This window comes from Tursiops truncatus, chromosome 13, assembly GCF_011762595.2.
Source record: "Tursiops truncatus isolate mTurTru1 chromosome 13, mTurTru1.mat.Y, whole genome shotgun sequence".
NCBI lineage: Eukaryota > Metazoa > Chordata > Mammalia > Artiodactyla > Delphinidae > Tursiops > Tursiops truncatus.
The window spans coordinates 10,863,776-10,883,278 of NC_047046.1; the positions used below are offsets into that span (position 1 = coordinate 10,863,776).

At 46.9% G+C, this 19,503-nt stretch overlaps 1 protein-coding gene across 4 annotated transcripts in view; it reads right to left on the minus strand.

Annotated features, from left to right (window-relative positions):
• Positions 1–17,125, minus strand: part of SUDS3 (SDS3 homolog, SIN3A corepressor complex component) — a 152,878-nt gene extending 135,753 nt beyond the window's left edge. For 3 of the 4 annotated variants that reach the window (XR_012325174.1, XM_019950227.3, XM_019950226.3), the window contains exons 1-6: positions 16,830–17,125; positions 14,277–14,346; positions 11,639–11,694; positions 9,751–9,822; positions 7,643–7,662; positions 6,249–6,405 (exon numbers count right to left, since the gene is read on the minus strand). Coding sequence is in view for 3 of the 4 variants with exons in the window: in XM_019950227.3 (XP_019805786.1) it covers positions 6,249–6,405; positions 7,643–7,662; positions 9,751–9,822; positions 11,639–11,694; positions 14,277–14,346; positions 16,830–16,971 (517 nt within the window). In the remaining variant the exon portion in view is untranslated. The remainder of the gene's footprint in view (positions 1–6,248; positions 6,406–7,642; positions 7,663–9,750; positions 9,823–11,638; positions 11,695–14,276; positions 14,347–16,829) is intronic. The other variant, XM_019950228.3, reaches the window with a different exon arrangement.
• Between the last annotated feature and the right edge of the window lie 2,378 nt (positions 17,126–19,503).

Consider the following 19,503-nt stretch of genomic DNA (forward strand, 5'->3'; position numbering starts at 1 on the left):
ATACACCTGAAGGAAAGTGATGTCAACAGTGAGGCTTGCAACATTCAGAGCTAATTTGGAAGACCAAAGAGCACCAGAGAAAAGGCACCAAGTGTGCCCTACCCTCCGGGGTGGGAGATGCATGACGGAAGCAAGCAAAGGAAGAGATAAAAGGATTTGGGAAAAAGCCGGTCTGACCATGGCCAAAAAACTCAGAAAAAAATAACTCCATCACTCACAAAGCAGAAAGCATAATCGAATTCTCCGTATGAGACGGTGAAAATCAATCCACATTATTGATCTAGTCACCGTAATAACCTAATCAGTTTACCCAAAAGACTACTTCAGCACAAGGAAGGTGCTCTGAAGAAGCCGCTAAAATTAATCAGCATGTCCCCATCACCAGCCAGGAGAGTGAGTGAGGAGGGAGCAGTCCTGGCCAGGGGTCCAGGTGGAGGATGTGATTCGAGGGGAAGAGCAACATGTAAGTATCACAGCCCGGAACTACACAGTAAGATTACCTACTTAACTCACTTTGTTCCAATCCCAGCCACGTATGCATGGTCGGCTTCTACGGACGATTTTTTCATAGAAAGATGGGATGTACTGACCACCTGGGTTTGAGTGCGCCTGGAAATCCTATTTCTCACCAGAAGAAACAGGCTGGCAGGCTGGGTTTATTTTTTATTTATTTTTAACATCTTTACTGGAGTATAATTGCTTTACAATGGTGTGGTAGTTTCTGCTTTATAACAAAGTGAATCAGCTATACATATACATATATCCCCATATCTCCTCCCTCTTGTGTCTCCCTCCCACCCTCCCTATCCCACCCCTCTAGGCGGTCACAAAGCACCAAGCTGATCTCCCTATGCTATGCGGCTGCTTCCCACTAGCTATCTATTTTACATTTGGTAGTGTATATATGTCCATGCCACTCTCTCACTTCGTCCCAGCTTACCCTTCCCCCTCCCCGTGTCCTCAAGTCCATTCTCTACATGTGTCTTTATTCCTGTCCTGCCCCCTAGGTTCTTTAGAACCTTTTTTTTTGTTTAGAATCCATATATATGTCTTAACATAAGGTATTTGTTTTTCTGACTTACTTCATTCTGTACGACAGACTCTAGGTCCATCCACCTCACTACAAATAACTCAATTTCATTTTTTATGGCTAAGTAATATTCCATTGTATATATGTCAGGCTGGGTTTATTAACATCTGTCTCCTGGGAGTTTGGTCAGGAGCCCCAAGGGCTCAATCTAGGTGCACTGACAAAACCCAAACTTCTGGAACTGAAACTCAGACCTTGGAGTGTGGCCACCCTGGAGAAGGCACTCCAGCAGGAAGTAGCTTCCTCTCGGACATCATGCACCAAACACAAAGCATCTCCAACTGGCTTCAACCAGAAAGCCTCCCTAATCCAGAGGCCTATTGTAGGTCTGCTTCCTGTGAATAAGTGAGGATAAAATGTGCAGAATCTAACTGAACGTCCAACAATTAAACCAGAGGCAGGGGAGCATTCGTGACAGAAAACACCAAGCGAGCGATGAGACCAGGTGCACAACTCCCCTCCACACCACTGTATATATGTGGCCTTGAATCGTGTAAATCCTACTGGTCTGCTCTCCAGATGGGCCTGCTGGCTAAGAAATGGGAGTACAGGATGAGGCAGTACTAAGCCACAGCCCTATGGAGACATAGTCCTGATAACGCTAATTACCTTGTAACACACAACTATGGGGTACTGGCTGGCTTTTGGCTCTGCGCTTCTCAAGGCAGAGTCATTCACTCCAATAGCCCACCCGCCTACAGGGCACAGATGCAGTAAAAGCTTCACTTTAACTTCACTTTAACATACTTGCACCATGAAAACAAACTCACACTTGTTTAGCTACTGAAAAAAAAAAATTAGTTGCAGGGATTCAAAGGAACATCCTTTTAAGTAAGAATGTGACAGAAAAGCCTCAGCAGAGCCGACACTGCAGCCGATGGGCAATTACCCCCAAACCAGGGGCAGCGAGCCACGGGGCTGGACTGAAGGCCCGGACCAAACCCCAGGACACCCCACTCTAATGGCAACATCACAAATCCAGGCTGCATGGTGACCACAAACAGGGGCCTGAAGTGGGGGGTGGGGGGGGGTGGATAAAAATCAGGGTTAGGTCATCGGGGACCAAACCAGGGTAGGAACGAAGGGACCAATTTCCATTAGGCCACAGCTGCCCGTAACACAGGGGTGCATTTCAAGAGTGAACTGATCAAGGCCCACCGCTCTGCATCCTCAACCCCATTCAATGGCCTGGATTCCACAACAGCATCATCAAGAAGGAACGTCTTGGGGACAAGCCCATCCCACCCCAAATCCAGGTCCCCTCTTCCATCCCCCCTCCCCTGACATTTGTGCGGGGCCTCTTCTCCTCGCCTTGACCTCCTGCTCGCGGGCACCTGTTCCAGTGACTCTGCTCCTGTATAACCACATGTGCCTCTTGATGTTTTACAATCAGTGAAAACCAGCTCGACACACCTTTACCTTCATTTATTTAGGATCCCCCTCTCTCAAAACTACCTCACACTGGGGAAAGCATGGAAACCGTCTCAGTCTTGTACCAATGAGGACATGAGCTCCTCGAGGACAGAGACTTCCCTATCAACCTCATTCTGTGAAGCACTTGGACCACATGAGTCCACAGGATTTAGAGTCAGTATAATGCGGTGGTTAAGAGAACACGCTTGGGGCCCAAGTCTGGCTTAAGCACCACCTCACTGGGGCACTGGAGCAAATGGCTCCATTCCTGCACTCCTGCCCCGCCAAGTCATCACAGGAGTCTCAGGAGCTCAATGAGGTCACAGCTTCCCCAGCCCTTAGCGTGCACTCTGCGTGCCAGCCACTCGGGGCACCATCTCCTCTCACCTCTACACCAAACCTCCACAGCGGGATCTATCGTGTCCTTGTCAAAGGGCAAAACTCCACCACAGAACCAAGTTCATGTCTGGGCTAGGATTCAACCACATCTGTCAGCCTTCAGCGGCAGCTGTACTATTTTTATATTATACCTGGCTCGATGTAAACACTCAGAGCTTCTATTTGATATTATCATTACTCATGCCTCCCGCTATGAATCCAGTAACATCTTTTTTTTTTTTTAACTATTTATTTACTTATTTATGGCTGCATTGGGTCTTCGTTGCTGTGCGCGGGCTTTCTCTAGTTGCAGCGAGCGGGGGCTACCCTCCGTTGCGGTGTGCAGGTTTCGCATTGCGGTGGCTTCTCTTGTTGCGGAGTACAGGCCCCAAGCACGCGGGCTTCAGTAGTTGTGGCTCGTGGGCTTTAGAGCGCAGGCTCAGTAGCGCTCCCACGGAGCGCATGGGATTCGTTGCTCCGCGGCATGTGGGATCTTCCTGCACCAGGGCTCGAACCCGTGTCCCCTGCACTGGCAGGCAGATTCTTAACCACTGCGCCACCAGGGAAGTCCCCTGAATCCAGTATCTTCTAAAGGAACCTCACAGGCTTTACTGAGGTCATGAATGACTTCCACAGGGGCCTGAAGGTTGAAAGATGCCCCTGGTGAGGCAAGAACTTAAAGATAAAGTGGCAGTTAGTCGGGCGGTTGGCAGAAAGGAGAAAAGGTGGCTGGCGTAAGGTAAGAGGACACATGAATTAAAAATGATAGAGTGCCCCACGTTTTCAAGCTCATGAAGCTCTCGTTGATTCCTGGGGTTACTGAGAACCGTGGCCTCAGCTGCAGAGAAAAGTCACCCTCAGGTAATTCTACCTATAATCTCACTGCTCCAAGTGTGGTCTGACCAACAGCATCACCAGTCCTGGAGAGGTGGTTAGAATTGCAGGATCACTGGCTCCACCCCAGACCCCCTGAACCAGAATCTGCATTTTATCAAGACCCCCGGCTGACTCACACACGCATTCAAGGTGGGGGAATCACCGACCTATAATCCATCCCAGTTCCTCTGCCGACAGTACACCTTTCTGCCTGCACAAGCCAGCTGTCCCAGGTTCTCCACCAGTGGTTCAGGCAGTGAAGAGAACGTCCCACCAATTCCCACAGATGGCTGGAAAGGCGGAAATCCTGTTTGGACAGAGCAGGTCACTGGGTACGCCTGTTTCCAATGTGTTATCTGGTTTAAGCTTCTCATTGGCCTCATACTCCACTTTGTTTTTCAAGAGATCTTCATGTTGAATTGGAGAAGGAGATTTTAGGAAGTATGTTTTCTGGGCAGAGCTAGGCAACACTGATACTGGGCATCAATCCACAGAAGTGAAATCAGTCACTCGGTGAGAGGAAGGAAACCAGACCTTTAAGTCGACACCGTAACAGCACCATCTGTGGAAGCGCTCATTATCCTTCTAGCTCCAGTGCCTTCTCTTTAGACGCTCCATCATTACCTTGGCAGTGCTTTCCATACCGAGGGTACCAAACGGCTTGAGGAAGGACATCGGTACCTTTAATGCCCATGGCTATAGCTTTAAGCACTTCTGTAATCTATTTTACCGCATCACAAATGACTTCCCTGAATTTATTTGTCTTTTCTACCCTGGCAGGTTTGGCCGCTCAAGCCACTGAGGATGCCTACTGTCCCTGTTAAGATTCCAGCTGTAAAATTGCCTGGCCAAACAACATCTATCGCTTGTCAATAATTAGGCTGCCAAATCACAGGTGAGGTGATGACAGCCTTCCCCGCAGATGGAAAGGGAGCAGCTATAAACTGACAATATTTCCCACCAGCCTAATGAAGGCTCTGAGCATCTGGTGGCTCTAACGGAAAGCGATGAGGCGTCAATGCCAGCCGGAGCCACCGTCGGAGAAGATGGTGTGCAGGTCAGAAAACAGGCACACCGACTGGGACCGGACAAGGTACCAATGTGCTTGCAGTTTAATTAAAAAAACATTTCAACAAGAATAAGACGGTGCTGTTCTGAAGATGCTGTTTCAGCATCCATTCTCACCAAAACACATTTCTGAGCCACTGTCAGTGGTCTGCAAGGAATTCATTCCTCTTGCCAAGTCTTTCAATGAGGACGGTGTATCAGAAGAGAGATTTTTCAAGAGTCAGACCCCTACTTTAGACGCAACCACATGATCATCGGTGCATCGTGGGGACTGGAGCTAGAAGTTTGTGTCAATGGGAGGTCCATGTTAGCTAACAGCACCAGAAATACCAAAGGGGAAATACAGCTCTTAACTGTTACTTTTAGTTTCAAAGTCAGCCCCAAGGACTTACATAACAACAATGTATTTCTTAAGGACCCCGACAAAAATCAGACATGCCACAACCCCAGGACCTTCTGAACATGATTATAAGAGTGAAATTTTGGGGTGTGCCGAAGGCATGTCACTTACATACCCAAGTGACAAACTCACCACTGACGTGCCTTGCGATATTTGCTGATGGAAAGAAATTTTGCCAAGTTCCAAAATAGCTAGTTCAAGGCAATTCCCATCGTGTACCCTTCTCAGCATTGTTGGTCTACATATGGCAACAGAAGAGGCAGCCCATATTGCCTCTCCCTTAAACTTGCCTACAACCTGCTGAGTTCCCATATGCGGATGACTGAATCCTAGAAGGCCAGGGAGGGACTGGCTCCGAGTCTAACGTAACTTTCCTGCCTTTACAAGAGAACAGTTCAGTTTAGCTATCCCAGCTGAAATGGTAACAACTCTTTCTGAAATGTTCACAGTAACACCTGGGGCGAAGGGATCTAACAGCACAGATGACACAGCCAAAGCCTCTGTTCTCCCACCCGGGTCAAAGGAAGACAATGCTTTTTCCATAATGAAGGTAGAACGAAAAAAAACAAGCAGAGGGATTCCTACCACCACAGAGGGACCAGGGTAATTTGTGAATATAACCAAGATAGGAATGGCAGTCGACCCAGGAATTACATTAAATAAAGTATAAGCCTGAAGTTGCAGTCACTATTAAAGATCTACCCTTTAATTTACCCAGCGGCTGTTATGTACAGGGCCCTGTACTAGGCACTCGTATTTCTAACCACAGTTCTGTGAGATAAGATATGATCAGCCCCATTTTACAGAGGGGGAAATTGGCTCAGAGGGGTTAAGTGGCTTGACTGAAGTCACACAGCCAATACAAGACAGAGCTAGAACTCTGACCCACCGTATGAAAGCCCACCCTCCTTTCAGCTCACTCTGTTCTGCTGAGGAACCAACAGGAGTCAGCACCGGAGCACTGCCCTCCCCCCAGGGTCCCCCTTGGGTCTCCCAGGACCCTGCTCTGTGGTGCTTTCATACCTCCAGTCAGTTCCATCGTTAGCTTTTCATTTTCAATCATTTTCTTCTTTTCTTCTAGCTCGGCAATCAGGTTCTCTTTCAGCTCAACCTTCTTGTCTTCAAATTCCTTCACTGCCGCCTTCTTTTCTTTGATGTAATTTCTTTCCACTTGTTCAGTCTGAGCAAAAGAGAAACACAGGCTGGGGCTACATGACCCTGGCAGCCAGGGCTCCAACACAAAGCCTGGCTCTGTGCACAAGCACAGAGGAAATACGTTTACTAGAAAGAAGAGAAACAGCTGCAGTCAACACACAACTTTCAGAAACAGGGTGTCTGGGAGCAAGTTTTCCAACGAATGTGTGAAACTGAACCACACTTCTGGTTTTATGTGCATACCTCACTCGTGACTCAGATCTATTTCCTCTCTTCCACATCTTGTATTTTATGGATTGTATGTGAAAACAGAATGTAAGTTTCTCAGAAACAGTAAATAAACCCTCTTGAAGACACAATTTCAAAGAAAATAGTACATTCCAGATGAAATATCTATATTTAAAATAGTTACAGGATACCAAGTCAAGACGGCCTGAGTTACTCTATTGTTTTTTGATGCTTACAGTAAGATAAAGGCCAACGAGAGGACAGGATCACTTCTTAGGTGCCTGAACCCCGAGGTACCCAAACCCTGAAATTATACTGAGTAAAATAAATGCGTACGCATCCATTTTCCAAATCTCACTGTTGCATTAAGTGAAGAACAAGGGGGCTCCTGGTGGGCTACGGCTGTGGACCCTGTGACCCCCTGGGCTGTGGCCGTGTGTGTTGCACTGACTTCAGTCCCAACACCGTCTCTCATAACGCGGCTTTGATAAACTATGACCCCGCCGCACCCCACACACACACCAGCCTCCCGGGAGCAAGCACATTACCCAAGATTCCAGCCCTCATCTCTGCCTGTAGCGCCGCACCTCACATGCAACCAGCACTCAGACGTCTGCTAAGTGAAAGATCTTAATCCATCTTTCCGACCCAACCAGGGTTTCAGCTGTAAAACGGAGCCAATTCAGAGACCAGGCTGCTTTGAGGACCAATATAACAAACTATTAGGCCATTATAATTCAGACATACTCCCAAATGGCTTTAATGTGAGATAAGCGTCGACAAGAAAGCGGTCAAGTGTGAGTATCCCCTAGCCCCTCTGTGATAAGCAGAAGCTGCCCAACCAACAAACGAATAGATGGAATTTCTGAACTGAGACCAAATGTCCTTTAGTCAAACAGAACACTGATGGAGGCATCCGGGGGGCTTCCCAGCTGTCTACGTGGTAATGGAAGGAAAGGCCATTGGATCGGTTGGGAGAGCAAGATTCCAGTCTCAGAATGAGCCTGCAAGCCCAGAAGACCCGTGGTACTTACTTCCAGCTGGAGGAAGAGTTCTGAAAGAGATAAAACATGCAATTAGATTCACCAGGCTATGCCACCTTTCTAGACAGTGACGTTAGGATTCATTTAGAAGCAGTAATTGCTTTCTGAAAACACGGTTGCAAGGAGAAAATGTTTCCGTCAGTAAGCTGCTGATATATGTGAAGGGGTAGGATGCGAGAAGCATGCGTGTCTAGTTAAAATCTGACCCTGAACAGAATGCGCTCTGGCAGCTCTGCCCAAGGGTGAAAGCGAGCAGGAACCAAACTGCCCTGGCGAAATCAGTAAGAGCTAGAAGCTAGCCCTTCTTCCACTCAGTACACACCCTCAGCAGTCCTGCAGGGCAGGGAGAAGGAGCAATGCAGTTACTCCAGAAGCAGAGGCAACATGGATATTTTTAAAGCCCCTCGCACAGGGCTCTGCGTGGTGAGGAAGGGCATTCCCCAAGCTTTCAGAGGGCAGAGGTCCCGAGCCCTCCTGCGGCTCTGCTCACACCCAGGCCTCCACCTGCAATGTCCTCTGGTCTCTGACCGCAACTCAGAGTTTCAGACTACTGCAGCCTCCTCCTTGAGGCCTTTTCTGAGGCCCCTTCGCTCACCAAGCCCCTCTCAGACACCTCAGAGTATCCACTGCCCGGTATCAGCAGCTTACTGAGCACCCACTGCGCGCCAGATCAGCGCCTGTTTACTCAGCAGCTCCCCGACCTCTCGACTCTAAGGTCCTGTGCACACTGAGCATGTGAAACCAAACAGGTCCACGGCTTCTTTTCTGGGTGACATCTGAGCTGCTGCAAACGGTCCACAAAGACTGTTGGTGGAGCGGTAACTCCAGGGGGTGCTGTTCCCATCTAACCATGGTCTCCTTTGCAGACCCGAAGGATCCTGTGGATCCATCACCCCATAAAAGAGCACATATGCACAGTCACACATAAAACCTTGAGAGTTTCAAGAACTCGAGATGAAGAATCTAGACATCCATCAACTGTTCAATGAGAAAATTGAGGAAAACGGACCAGCCACTCACTATTTTCTAACCCCCAGAAATCCTCATCACCTTGGCACCGGGAAGCGTGAGGCACATGAGCCCAAGTGCACCCAGCCCAACACACTCACTCCTGACTGCTGCAGACCCGTACCCATGTGAACGGGCCAGATATCTGAAGTCTGCACCATTCGGAGACTTCACCTCTGCACCAGCAAGTCAAGCGACACGTAGCACTCTCGGAGCTGGTGATGGTTGTTTCAAAGCAGCCAGACGCCAGACACAACAAGAGCAGGTGGATCAGCTCCACACAGACTGTGCTTTTTCAAGCTCAAGGTGTGACTGATTCAGGAGCCCCTCTGCATTTTCACCTGGGGGCAGGGGTGGGGGGGATGTTTATGAAAGACACCGAGCACAGGATTGAGAGCAGAATTCAGAAAGACAAATCAACACTCACCCTGCAGTGCTCGCTTAAGAGAAATGGCTCACATCAATTTTCTTTCCCTCCTTACATCTCAAACCAGTTCCACGAGATATTAGCAGCGCTCTCTCCAAATGGGGAAACTGAGGCTCCAAGAGCAGAAGCGTGCTAAAAGGCTTAAGCCCTTAAGGGATGGGAGGAAGCCCTCAACCTGGGACCTCAGCCTCCACAGCACCACCCCCTTTTCCTGCTGAAAAGGGGCTCCAGGAAGAAGGCTGAGGATTTTAAAGATGCCTGAGGAGATGCTTCAGGAACTTAGAGTGGGGCAGGGAGAGGGGTGCTGGGTCGCCACAGCAGCTCTATCGCCCACCTTCCCTGCAGCTCCTTTTCTGTGCCTTGACGGACATGGGCATCTACTCACTGAAGGAAACAAAGAAGGGTTCCGTCCATAGAAAGCTGGAAAGTCAATGGATCAGAAAGTGAAAGGACAGCAGCCTAAGGCCACTCACTGGGGAAGAAGATGAACAGTCCTACATAAGTGCAGCTTTGGAGTCTCTCTTCGCCCAAACTCGCCCCACAATGGGATAGCTGAAACACGTTTTGGAGAATGGCTCTTCTGGCCACATTACATCCCAATCGATGATCAGCCAAAGGAGGAAAATTTGACGAGGATTTATTTCCAGTTAAGACAGGGCCTCACCTGCATTTCGTATCCTCTCTTTGTACTGCTGATCTAGTTTTTTCATCCTCTTCTGATATTCCTGTAATGTACCTGATTGAGATTTACAAAATAGTTACTATGAAGATCAAACTGCTCTACATTTCGGTTTTCTAGCACCGACACTGAATGTTTTAAATAACATTAGAGTAAAACACACACCATGGAAAGGCACCCGTGAGTAGAGGTAACTTGGTTCCCAAGCAAGATGCAGAGCAGAAACCCCAACCAGTGGTCTTAAGACTCTCTAGCAAGTGAGGAGTAGAAGCAAGCTGCAGCCATCCACCAGTGACTCTCATCACTCGCTGCCAGTTTCGGTCTGTGGGCCTCCCTTTCCTGGAAAAAGCTCACTCTCCCCCAGTAAGGTCTAGATCAACGCCATCCAGTAGAACTTGCTGTGCAATGGTGGAAATGGTCTATTTTTCCCTGTCCAGTATGACAGCCCCGAGTCACATGTGGCTATGAGCACGTGAAATGGGGCTAGTGCAAGCCAGGAAGTGAACTGTTAATTTTATTTAATTAAATTTAAATAGCCGCGTGTGGCTAGTGACATTACTGGACAGCTCAGTACAGCATCTGACCAAATGGCTCTTCCCTGAGCAACTAATGAGGGTCCCAATTAGCATGGGAAGTGTTTTCGGATGACAATGCTTCAGTGGGCTATATATACGGATTTTTATTATTAATTAATTAATTTATTTTGGGCTGCGTTGGGTCTTCGTTGCCATGCGCGGGCTTTCTCTAGTTGCGGTGAGCAGGGACTACTCTTTGTTGCGGTGCACAGGTTTCGCATTGCGGTGGCTTCTCTTGTTGTGGAGCATGGGCTCAGTAGTTGTGGCTCGTAGAATCTAGAGTGCAGGCTCAGTAGTTGTGGCGCACCGGCTTAGCTGCTCCGCAGCATGTGGGATCTTTCCGGACCAGGGCTCAAACCCGTGTCCCCTGCATTGGCAGGCGGATTCTTAACCACTGCGCCACCAAGGAAGTCCCCAGTGGGCTATATTAATGGTATCTTTTTCAAAATTCCCCACTCAACCCTGCCAGGCACACTTTACAGACCTGCTAGAGTGGGACGTATTTCTTTCTCTGGCAATACTTCCATTACCATCGGAAGAAAAACTAAAACAAAGGTGTGTGATTGCAAGTCACAGGAACATGTTTCACTATGAAGGAGAAATCAATATAAGATGGGCTGCTCCAAGCAATGGAAGTACCTCATGGAGAAGCAGTTTCAGTGCCGGGGACCCCACAGAAGCAAGCTGAAGAGTTACTGACAGCAGCCACCGACGCTGGGCTGTCACCGGGTGCCCAGCGGTGCTGGTCGCCCCTCACACAAAATCTCACCTGCCTCTACTTTCTTCATTTCACAGATTAGAAGACAAATTAAGCAAGAGACAGTGAAATGCCCAAGGTCAAATTTCTAGAAAGCAGTGCAGGTGGGATTCAAGCCCGCGACAGGAATGGAGAGCCTGTGCTCTTCACCCAGTGCTGAACTGCCTCTGACAGCAAACAGCCTTGGACAAGACACGACCCACTTGCAGTATACAAAGTAAAAAGAGAAAACACGGTGAGAACGACCCACAGCTCGTTAGCATTCCGTTTAGAAAGAACAGTACAATTATATTTATCCTTAGTAACAGCATCTGTCCTAAAAACAGCCAGCTTTAGGCATGGCGGTTTCCAGTTCTTGCTCTGCAGAAGGCCTTAACTGAGATTTCAAAAGTCTGAAAACTGCCACTTTGCTGACTGCTAGAATCAGCCAGACCAAATTTTAAATCACTCCCACTTCACTGAGAAGTGAAATACACAGATTTCAAAGGTGTGTGATATTAGGAAGTATGTTTAGAAAAGAAGGATTAAATCACACACCAACCTTCTTGCAGTTGTTGCAACTGTCTCTTGAGAGAAGCCAATTTATCCTGATACATCCTGTAAAAAAAAAAAAAAAAAAAGGAAAGCCACACTCAGAGACAAAAGTATCCAATACCCAATTCAATAATAATCTACATGCAGAAATTACCTGGGCTTTTATGGAAATGTCATTAATGTCCCTTAGGGAGAGAGAAAACTAAAGTCTGCTGGTGGTTTAAAATGTGCCCACAGCTAAAGGGATCAGAAAGGGACAAGGATTCTGTGGTTTGAATGGTATCCCAGCTTTGCAGATTCTCCGGTGTTCTCTCACCCTTAGAGAATCAGTCTAAAATCTACAAATACGAAGACATGCAAGTTTCAATAAATAAATGATAAACACAGTTAGGCAAGAACACACACAGAAAGACTGGAAGTGTGAAGCCATTTTCTTGGGGATTCAGAAGCGTGACATACACACGAAAACGTAAAAAGCGTTAAATGCAGGTCTCATATCAACTCTACAATCAGATCATAAGTTCCAAAGGAATAAGACTATGCCTCCAGCACATTTTTCTATATAGACAGCACTGCTGTGTAAGCACTGCGTTAATAAACCTTCACATCATTTTTAAAAACACTTCTCTTTTATGATCAGAGAAATGACAGCAATTCAGTAACAAAAGTTAAAATGCAGGATTTATTTGCAGCCCCAGTGGGATAAGAACACACAGTACACACAAAGCAAAAGAACCTGGCATGTTTTCACCCCCCTCACGGTGAATGGATTATAGGCAATTATATACCCTGGTAAGTCTGTTTGAATGGTGGATTTCACACGTCAGTCACGTTTCAGCAATATTTTTGCTTCTACCAGAAAAACACCCCCCGGGCTTCCCTGGTGGCGCAGTGGTTGAGAGTCCGCCTGCCTATGCAGGGAACACGGGTTCGTGCCCTGGTCTGAGAAGATCCCACATGCCGCGGAGCGGCTGGGCCCGTAAGCCATGGCCGCTGAGCCTGCGCGTCCGGAGCCTGTGCTCCACAACGGGAGAGGCCACAACAGTGAGAGGCCCGCGTACCGCAAAAAAAAAAAACCCCAAAAACCCCAATTTCACAGTGACAGAAACAGGACTTGCAACCAGTCCAACAGGTAACAGGCACAGCAGCCTCTCGATCACTCCAGTAAGGGCTGCAAACACAACCTGTCTGTCTACAGGCTGAGGAAGAGTAGGCAGAATCTCAGAATTACACGGAAGGCCTTTTTTGTTTTTTGTTTTGGCTGCGCTGCCCAGCATGTGGGATCTTATTTCCCTGACAAGGGATGGAACCCGCGGTCCCCCACATTGGAAGAGTGGAGTCTTAACCACTGGACCACCAGGGAAGTCTCAAGGCCTGATTCTTTTAGGGAGAATGCTGATGCTTTCAATGCTCATCTTGAATCACAAAGAGCATTCAATTTTAATCAAAATTATTTTCTACACCATCAAATATTAAGGGGTACGTTCACTTAAACACACCAAGTATAGGAGAGAGAAAGGATGAGTAAGCTGCACACAGGAAGTCAATATTTGGAACCCAATATTTAATTTTTTTTTTTTTAATGTGAAGACCACTGGCCAGAGGGGGGAAATGGTGTTTAATTTTCCATATATAATTTTCCACCACAGTGAGTGTGCCAGACTACGTCTTTGAATTCTTAGTAGGTCTTTGAAAGAGAGTATTAACAGATTCAAGAAGTAAACAACAACAACAAAATTCAGATTTGGAAAAAGAATAGGTATGTAAAAATACATCTCAAATGGGTCCAGGTAAGTCAGTAAGAAGCCTGGAGAGAGTACAAGTAAAATAAAAAGCCAGCACAGTTTCAGGGCTGAAGCTGTGAGAAAAATCACATCAGTTATTAAAGCAATCCTTTATTTGGCACTGGTCAGATCTAGCTGAGCTTCCCCTTTGGATTCCAAAGCGTGAAAAGGATGACAGAATCCAGATGATGGTCACAAAACATTCGTGTATACAGAAAACATTCTATAAGGAAAGGAATGTGGATCATCCAGTTTGATGGTAAAGAATTTAAAAAACAGAATCAAGATCCTCAAAATACATTCCACACATACTTATCAGATCTGTTATACTGTTTTGCCCAGAAGTTTCCGATTAGAGGGAGTGGTTTTAGTTTCTCTGAGGCGTGGCTCTGCTGGAGGCCTGGGTGCGGATGCGGGTAAGGGGAAAGGGCACTGGAGGAGTCTGGAGCCCTGCTCTCCAATCCTGGTCTCCCTGAGCTCTCCAGGCATCGCCGTCCAGCTAGTAGTCAGTGCTCAGGTGGGGTCACGCCCATCTAAGAACCAAGGAGCTGTGAAACACCATTTCCCCCCTCTGGGCAGTGGTCTTCACATTAAAAAAAAAAAAAAAAAAAGGCAAGGGTTCTCTCCTGTTACATGGCCTTATTTCCCAGGAACATTTCCCTCCAGATTCTTTCTAGCCTTCCCTCAAAAGATTCTTATCACAGGAAGACTGATTAAATGTGACAAATTTAAAGGGGGGAAATTGCACACATATGCATTGTCTTTGGAAGCACTACGTGAAAACCATACATACGAAATCACTATTAAAGATGCCCTTGTCAATTCTGTATTCCAAAGAAGAAATGTAAAAACCATACTCACTGTTCCTTCATTTCTACATAGTCTTCTTCATCATGCTTTGCCAGGTCGGTTTCGCTAGCATCCTCAGTGTCTGTGTAAAAAATTAGGGAAGATTTGTTAAAATCTTAATTCGTAGAGTTGGTATCACCTGACACAGTGACACTTCACAAACTTCTATAAAATGAATTTATACTCAATGCAGGCCTGCGTGAAGCCATCAATGAAAAATATTACATCTAATTACTTCAGAAAAGAAAACGCCATTTCCAACTTGTACACAGCCAGATTCATCCAAAGAGCCTGCCTTTATCTGAAGTGCAGCCAGAGAACAGAGTGCATCAGACACAGGTGGTCACAGTCAAGGCTGCGACTTCAGAAGAAACAACACTGGCAGTTCAGTTAAAGGATATGTGGGTGTTAAGACTGGAAAACTACAGGCAGCAAGCCCTGCTCACTACTCCTAAACAACCTAGTATGTACATTCTCTTCTGGTAAATGCCAGTTAGAACCCCTAAAGGATTTTACATCATATATACAAAGGAGAATCCAAAACAATTAAAGGAACTCTAATAACCGAAATATTTTCAAAGGGAGAGGGAAGAAGACAAGAAGATCAAACAGAAACTGTTTCAGAACACTTTAAACATTGGTTTTAATTTTTTTAACATCTTTATTGGAGTATAATTGCTTTAAAATGTTGTGTTACTTTCTGCTGTATAACAAAGTGAATCAGCTATATATATACATATATCCCCATATCCCCTCCCTCTTGCGTCTCCCTCCCACCCTCCCTATCCCACCCCTCTAGGTGGTCACAAAGCACCGAGCTGATCTCCCTGTGCTATGCGGCTGCTTCCCACTAGCTATCTATTTTACATTTGGTAGTGTATATATATCCATGCCACTCTCTCACTTCGTCCCAGCTTACCCTTCCCCCTCCCCGTGTCCTCAAGTCCATTCTCTACGTAAACATTGTTTTTAGAATAAGCAAACGGCTGGAGTGTCTACCTAACTTCAACAGCCCTACTTGAGGTGGGGGAACAAAAATCAATTTTTGCTTCACTACTCCCCCTTGTGGGCATTAAAAAACAGTACAAGTGATTCACATTCAAATTCTCTGGTTAAGCCTTGTCTTCAAATGTAGTTTAACCAGATTGTAATTCATTTCTTCAATTTCGTATCTTCACATACATATGACTTTTTTTTTTTTTTTTTTTTTGCGGTACGCGGGCCTCTCACTGTTGTGGCCTCTCCCGTTGTGGAGCACAGGCTCCGGACTTGCAGGCTCAGCAGCCATGGCTCACGGGCCCAGCCGCTCCATGGCATGTGGGATCTTCCCGGACCGGGGCACGAACCCGTGTCCCCTGCATAGGCAGGCGGACTCCCAACCACTGCGCCACCAGGGAAGCCCACAGCTGACTTTTTAAAGGTTGTTGCAGACTCAATCCTCCACCTACCTTTCCCCCTCCTTCAGTGAAGAAGCCTACCCAGAGCAGTCACGTGCCAGCCAGCCACAGTACTTGGCACTTGGGGAACTGAGATGAATAAAACATACTCCTGATTCCAAACAGCTGGTCTAGCTTTTATTCCACGGCCCTATTTTGTTCACCCATATGTTCGTCTCTTTTTATCTCCTCTTTTCTTCTCTCTTGCCCTTTCGTGTTTCCTCATCTTTCTCCTCCTGCAGCCAGCTCCTTCCTCCATTCCAGTGTTCCTCAAACTTACCAAGCTTATAAAGCCCAGTTTGAAAAGCCAGGCTCTCAGAGGCAGTAATCATAATGTAAAGAGTGTGGAACTGAAAACACAACACCTGAGGACCATTAAGCAAATCCCTATCTCCCGCCCCCCAACCCCGTGCCTGTTTCCCCAATGGTGAAAACTGAATATTAGACCAAGGACCAAGCCACGTGCTTTACACCTGTATCTCATTTTATTATCGCACCTACGCTAGTAAGTAGGTACTACTGACAGCCTCACTGCAGTTGGCGAAACTGGGGCTCGGAAAGCTAAGTATTATAAATTGTCTAATATTAAGCTGGGTTCAGTGAGCCAAATTTACACCTAATTCGATTTGCCTGGTTCCAGCCCTCGTACTTTTAACCAACCTGTCCCGCACTGCCCAAAGTAGGGCTGACTTAAGCATTTCCCCGGGGTAGGGGGAGAGAGGCACCTTGGTAACTAGAAAGCTAAACCGGGCTTTGCTCTGAGCCTCTTAGGAACTAAATAGAGAAGAGTACTCCGTGGACCCAATGAATGGCTTTCTCATTCCAACCAGTGAAGACGTGAGGTTCAGAGACAGCTGGGGGAAGAGGGGCAGAATCTTAAAGGGAACTACAGCTCTGACAACAGCTTCTTAAGGCCCTTCTCCGCATAACTGTAGGGATAAAACGTCCTCAGGGCTTCGCCTTCCACAGCACCTGTCGGGATAACTTCCGGGAGCCGCGCTCCTCCCGGCGGCCCCTCCAGCCGCCCCCAAACCCCAGAGGTCGCCCCGCCCCTCTCCCAGGCAGCCCCACCCCCTCCCACTGCTGTCCCATCCCCGCCCGGGGTTGTCCGGCCCGCGGGAAAACGTACCTTCGTCCGACTCGCGGCCCCGGCAGCTGCGCTCGTCATCCTCGGCGCTCTCCAGCTCTTCGTCCTCCTCGGGGTAGTACTCCGGAGCCGGCGGCGCTCCAGCCGGGGCCGGAGCTGGAGCTAACAGCCCCGCAGCACTCATGTCGCTTCTGCCCGCAGCTGAGCGTGCCACCCGGGATCCGCGGCCGCGCGCCCTGCGGACTCCACGTCCGCGTAGCAGCGCCCGAGGGAGCCGCCAACTCGAAGAGCCGGAGCCGCGGCTACCCCTTCCCTGTCTTCGCCAAGCTCCGCCCCGCGCGCTCGCTCTCGGCAACGGGGACCTCGCGCCGGTGGCGACTTCCGGGTCGGGAGCTGCCCGAGGACCGCCTGACTCTGCTATCCTAGAGGGAGTAGAGAGGCCGCCTGACGCCCCCTTCGCCTTAACCCCATCTCCTTCATCGCCGTCTTTAAAATCCTCAACGGGTAGTGGAGAAAGGCGGAGACAGGCTCTCTGGAGTTAGGCAAATCCTTGGGTAGGCCCAACCGCGGCAAGGACCCCGAAGCTCAGAGGCCACTTTCGAAAACAGCCGCTAGGCGTCGCCTGGAGCCAAAACTAAAGAGGTTTTTTTTTTTTTTTTAAGGGACTTGTGAGGCAGAAGATTTGAAGGGCTCTTGGCAGGTGGAGGTGGTCTCTTTAATTTAAACAGGTGAACGACATGAACCGTCCCATTTATAGGTCGGGAAACCTAGACATTTAGAGTTCGTGTAATCATCCCGAAGAAAAGGAGCGTGGCTCCTCCCCTGACTGATTAGAGCTTTATTAAGAACTAAAATAAAAACGAGGATGCTAATATTCCATCCTGGGGTCAGTAAAACTGTATTTTCCCAGTCGGTGGGAGTCCTTTCTTTTTGTGTAGGTTTGTTCAATACGGTATTATCCCGACTTTACAGATAAGAAAAGAGCTGTCAATTGCCTTTAAAAAAAAAAAAAGCGTCCAGGCTGCCTTGTTTAGACTCTCAGACCCAGGTCCTCTACAGTACAGCTGCCTCATATTTCTCAGAATATAAATTTTTTAAAAGGTGGTTTTCCCCAATCCAATAACTTGCTAACCAACTCTCAACTGAGCAAGTGGAACATTTGCCTGCAGAAAGTTAATTAGGCTCAGGAAAGGAAGGTGCTAGCTGGTAACTTGGAAAACAAGAGAGTTGAATATCTGCATGAATTAATTTGTGTGATTATCTCTGAGTAGAAGGGGACACGGTGTTATAAGCTTTGCTTAATGAACAAATTGAGGATGTCCTTTGTCTTAGTGTGTGTAGCAAGAAAAGGGATGGTTAATGGTTTGTCCAAAGTAACCCTACTCTTTACGTTGCACCCAAGTCTCCATAGAAAAAAAAAAGTAACGTACAAGCAGTAAACTTGAACACAGATGTAAAAGCCAGACTGGAACCCAGTATTCTCATTCTCAGATCCTTTGTGACCAAATTTATCTCTGAATTGGCCCCCACAGAGTCTCCTCAAAGTGAAAAAATATATTCTCATCCCGTTTATTTTAACATTTGTTATTTTCTACCTTGTTGTAATTAAAATCTTGCCTGTACTTGTGAGGGATTCTTCCTCCCAACAAAACTCAAGAATTTTCAGAATGGAATGCTGCAATGCTAAATAAGAGGCATTCTCATGGCTCCCTGTGGGTCCACCGTCAACATTTAAACTAGAATTTCAAAGCTGTCTCTTGTCCAAAGGATGAAGTTATTTTCTTTATGCTGTTAGGTCACGTCTAAATTATTTGTAATTGACTATCTTGACCAACTTGCGTTTCCATCAATAGCAATAATCATAGACCAAACCAAGCACCAACATTTTAAAAATGAGAGTTCATCAATACAATGATATATCGATTTTTTTAAAAAAGAGTTGATATCATTGCTAATTGGTTTCCTTTCAAGACACTGGCATTTTTATCTTGCTAACATTTTGTCTTCTTTTTAAAAAATATTCATTTATTTATTTGGTTGCACAGGGTCTTAGTTGCGGCACATGGGCTCCTTAGTTGTGGCATGTGAACTCTTAGTTGCAGCATGCACGTGGGATCTAGTTCCCTGACCAGGGATCTAGTTCCCTGACCAGGGATCGAACCTGGGCCCCCTCCTTGTGAGCATGGAGTCTTATCCACTGCGCCACCAGGGAAGTCCCACATCTTGTCTTCTTGGCTGCAAATAACATCTGTTAATGATCATGCATTTTTTTATATGACTAGACAGAACTGAATACTTGCATTGTGAAAATCTACCCCATTTCTTCTGTCCATATTGCAACTGGTAGCATCAACACTCAGTAAAGGATGAGGACCTAGTCAAAAAAATTCTCTCATGACTTTAGTCTTACCCAACTTTTATAGTTGTCTAATATGATTTTGGACAGTCTGTAAAAATCAAGTTCCCTTAAAACCAAGTACCCTTTTTACCACCTTAAAATCACTCTACATCCCTTCCCAAAATGGCACTCAGTCACATCGCTCAGGAGACATCTACATCCAAATTCATTTTAGAGGAAGTACTGCCAGCACTCTTCTACAGGCCCTGTCTACATACCCTAACACTCAAATCTTAAAGGGGAGCATCTTAATTGGAATGGGTATGATTTTAAAACACTAGGAAAAACATGAATAGTGTTTAGAACACAAATTTTGTT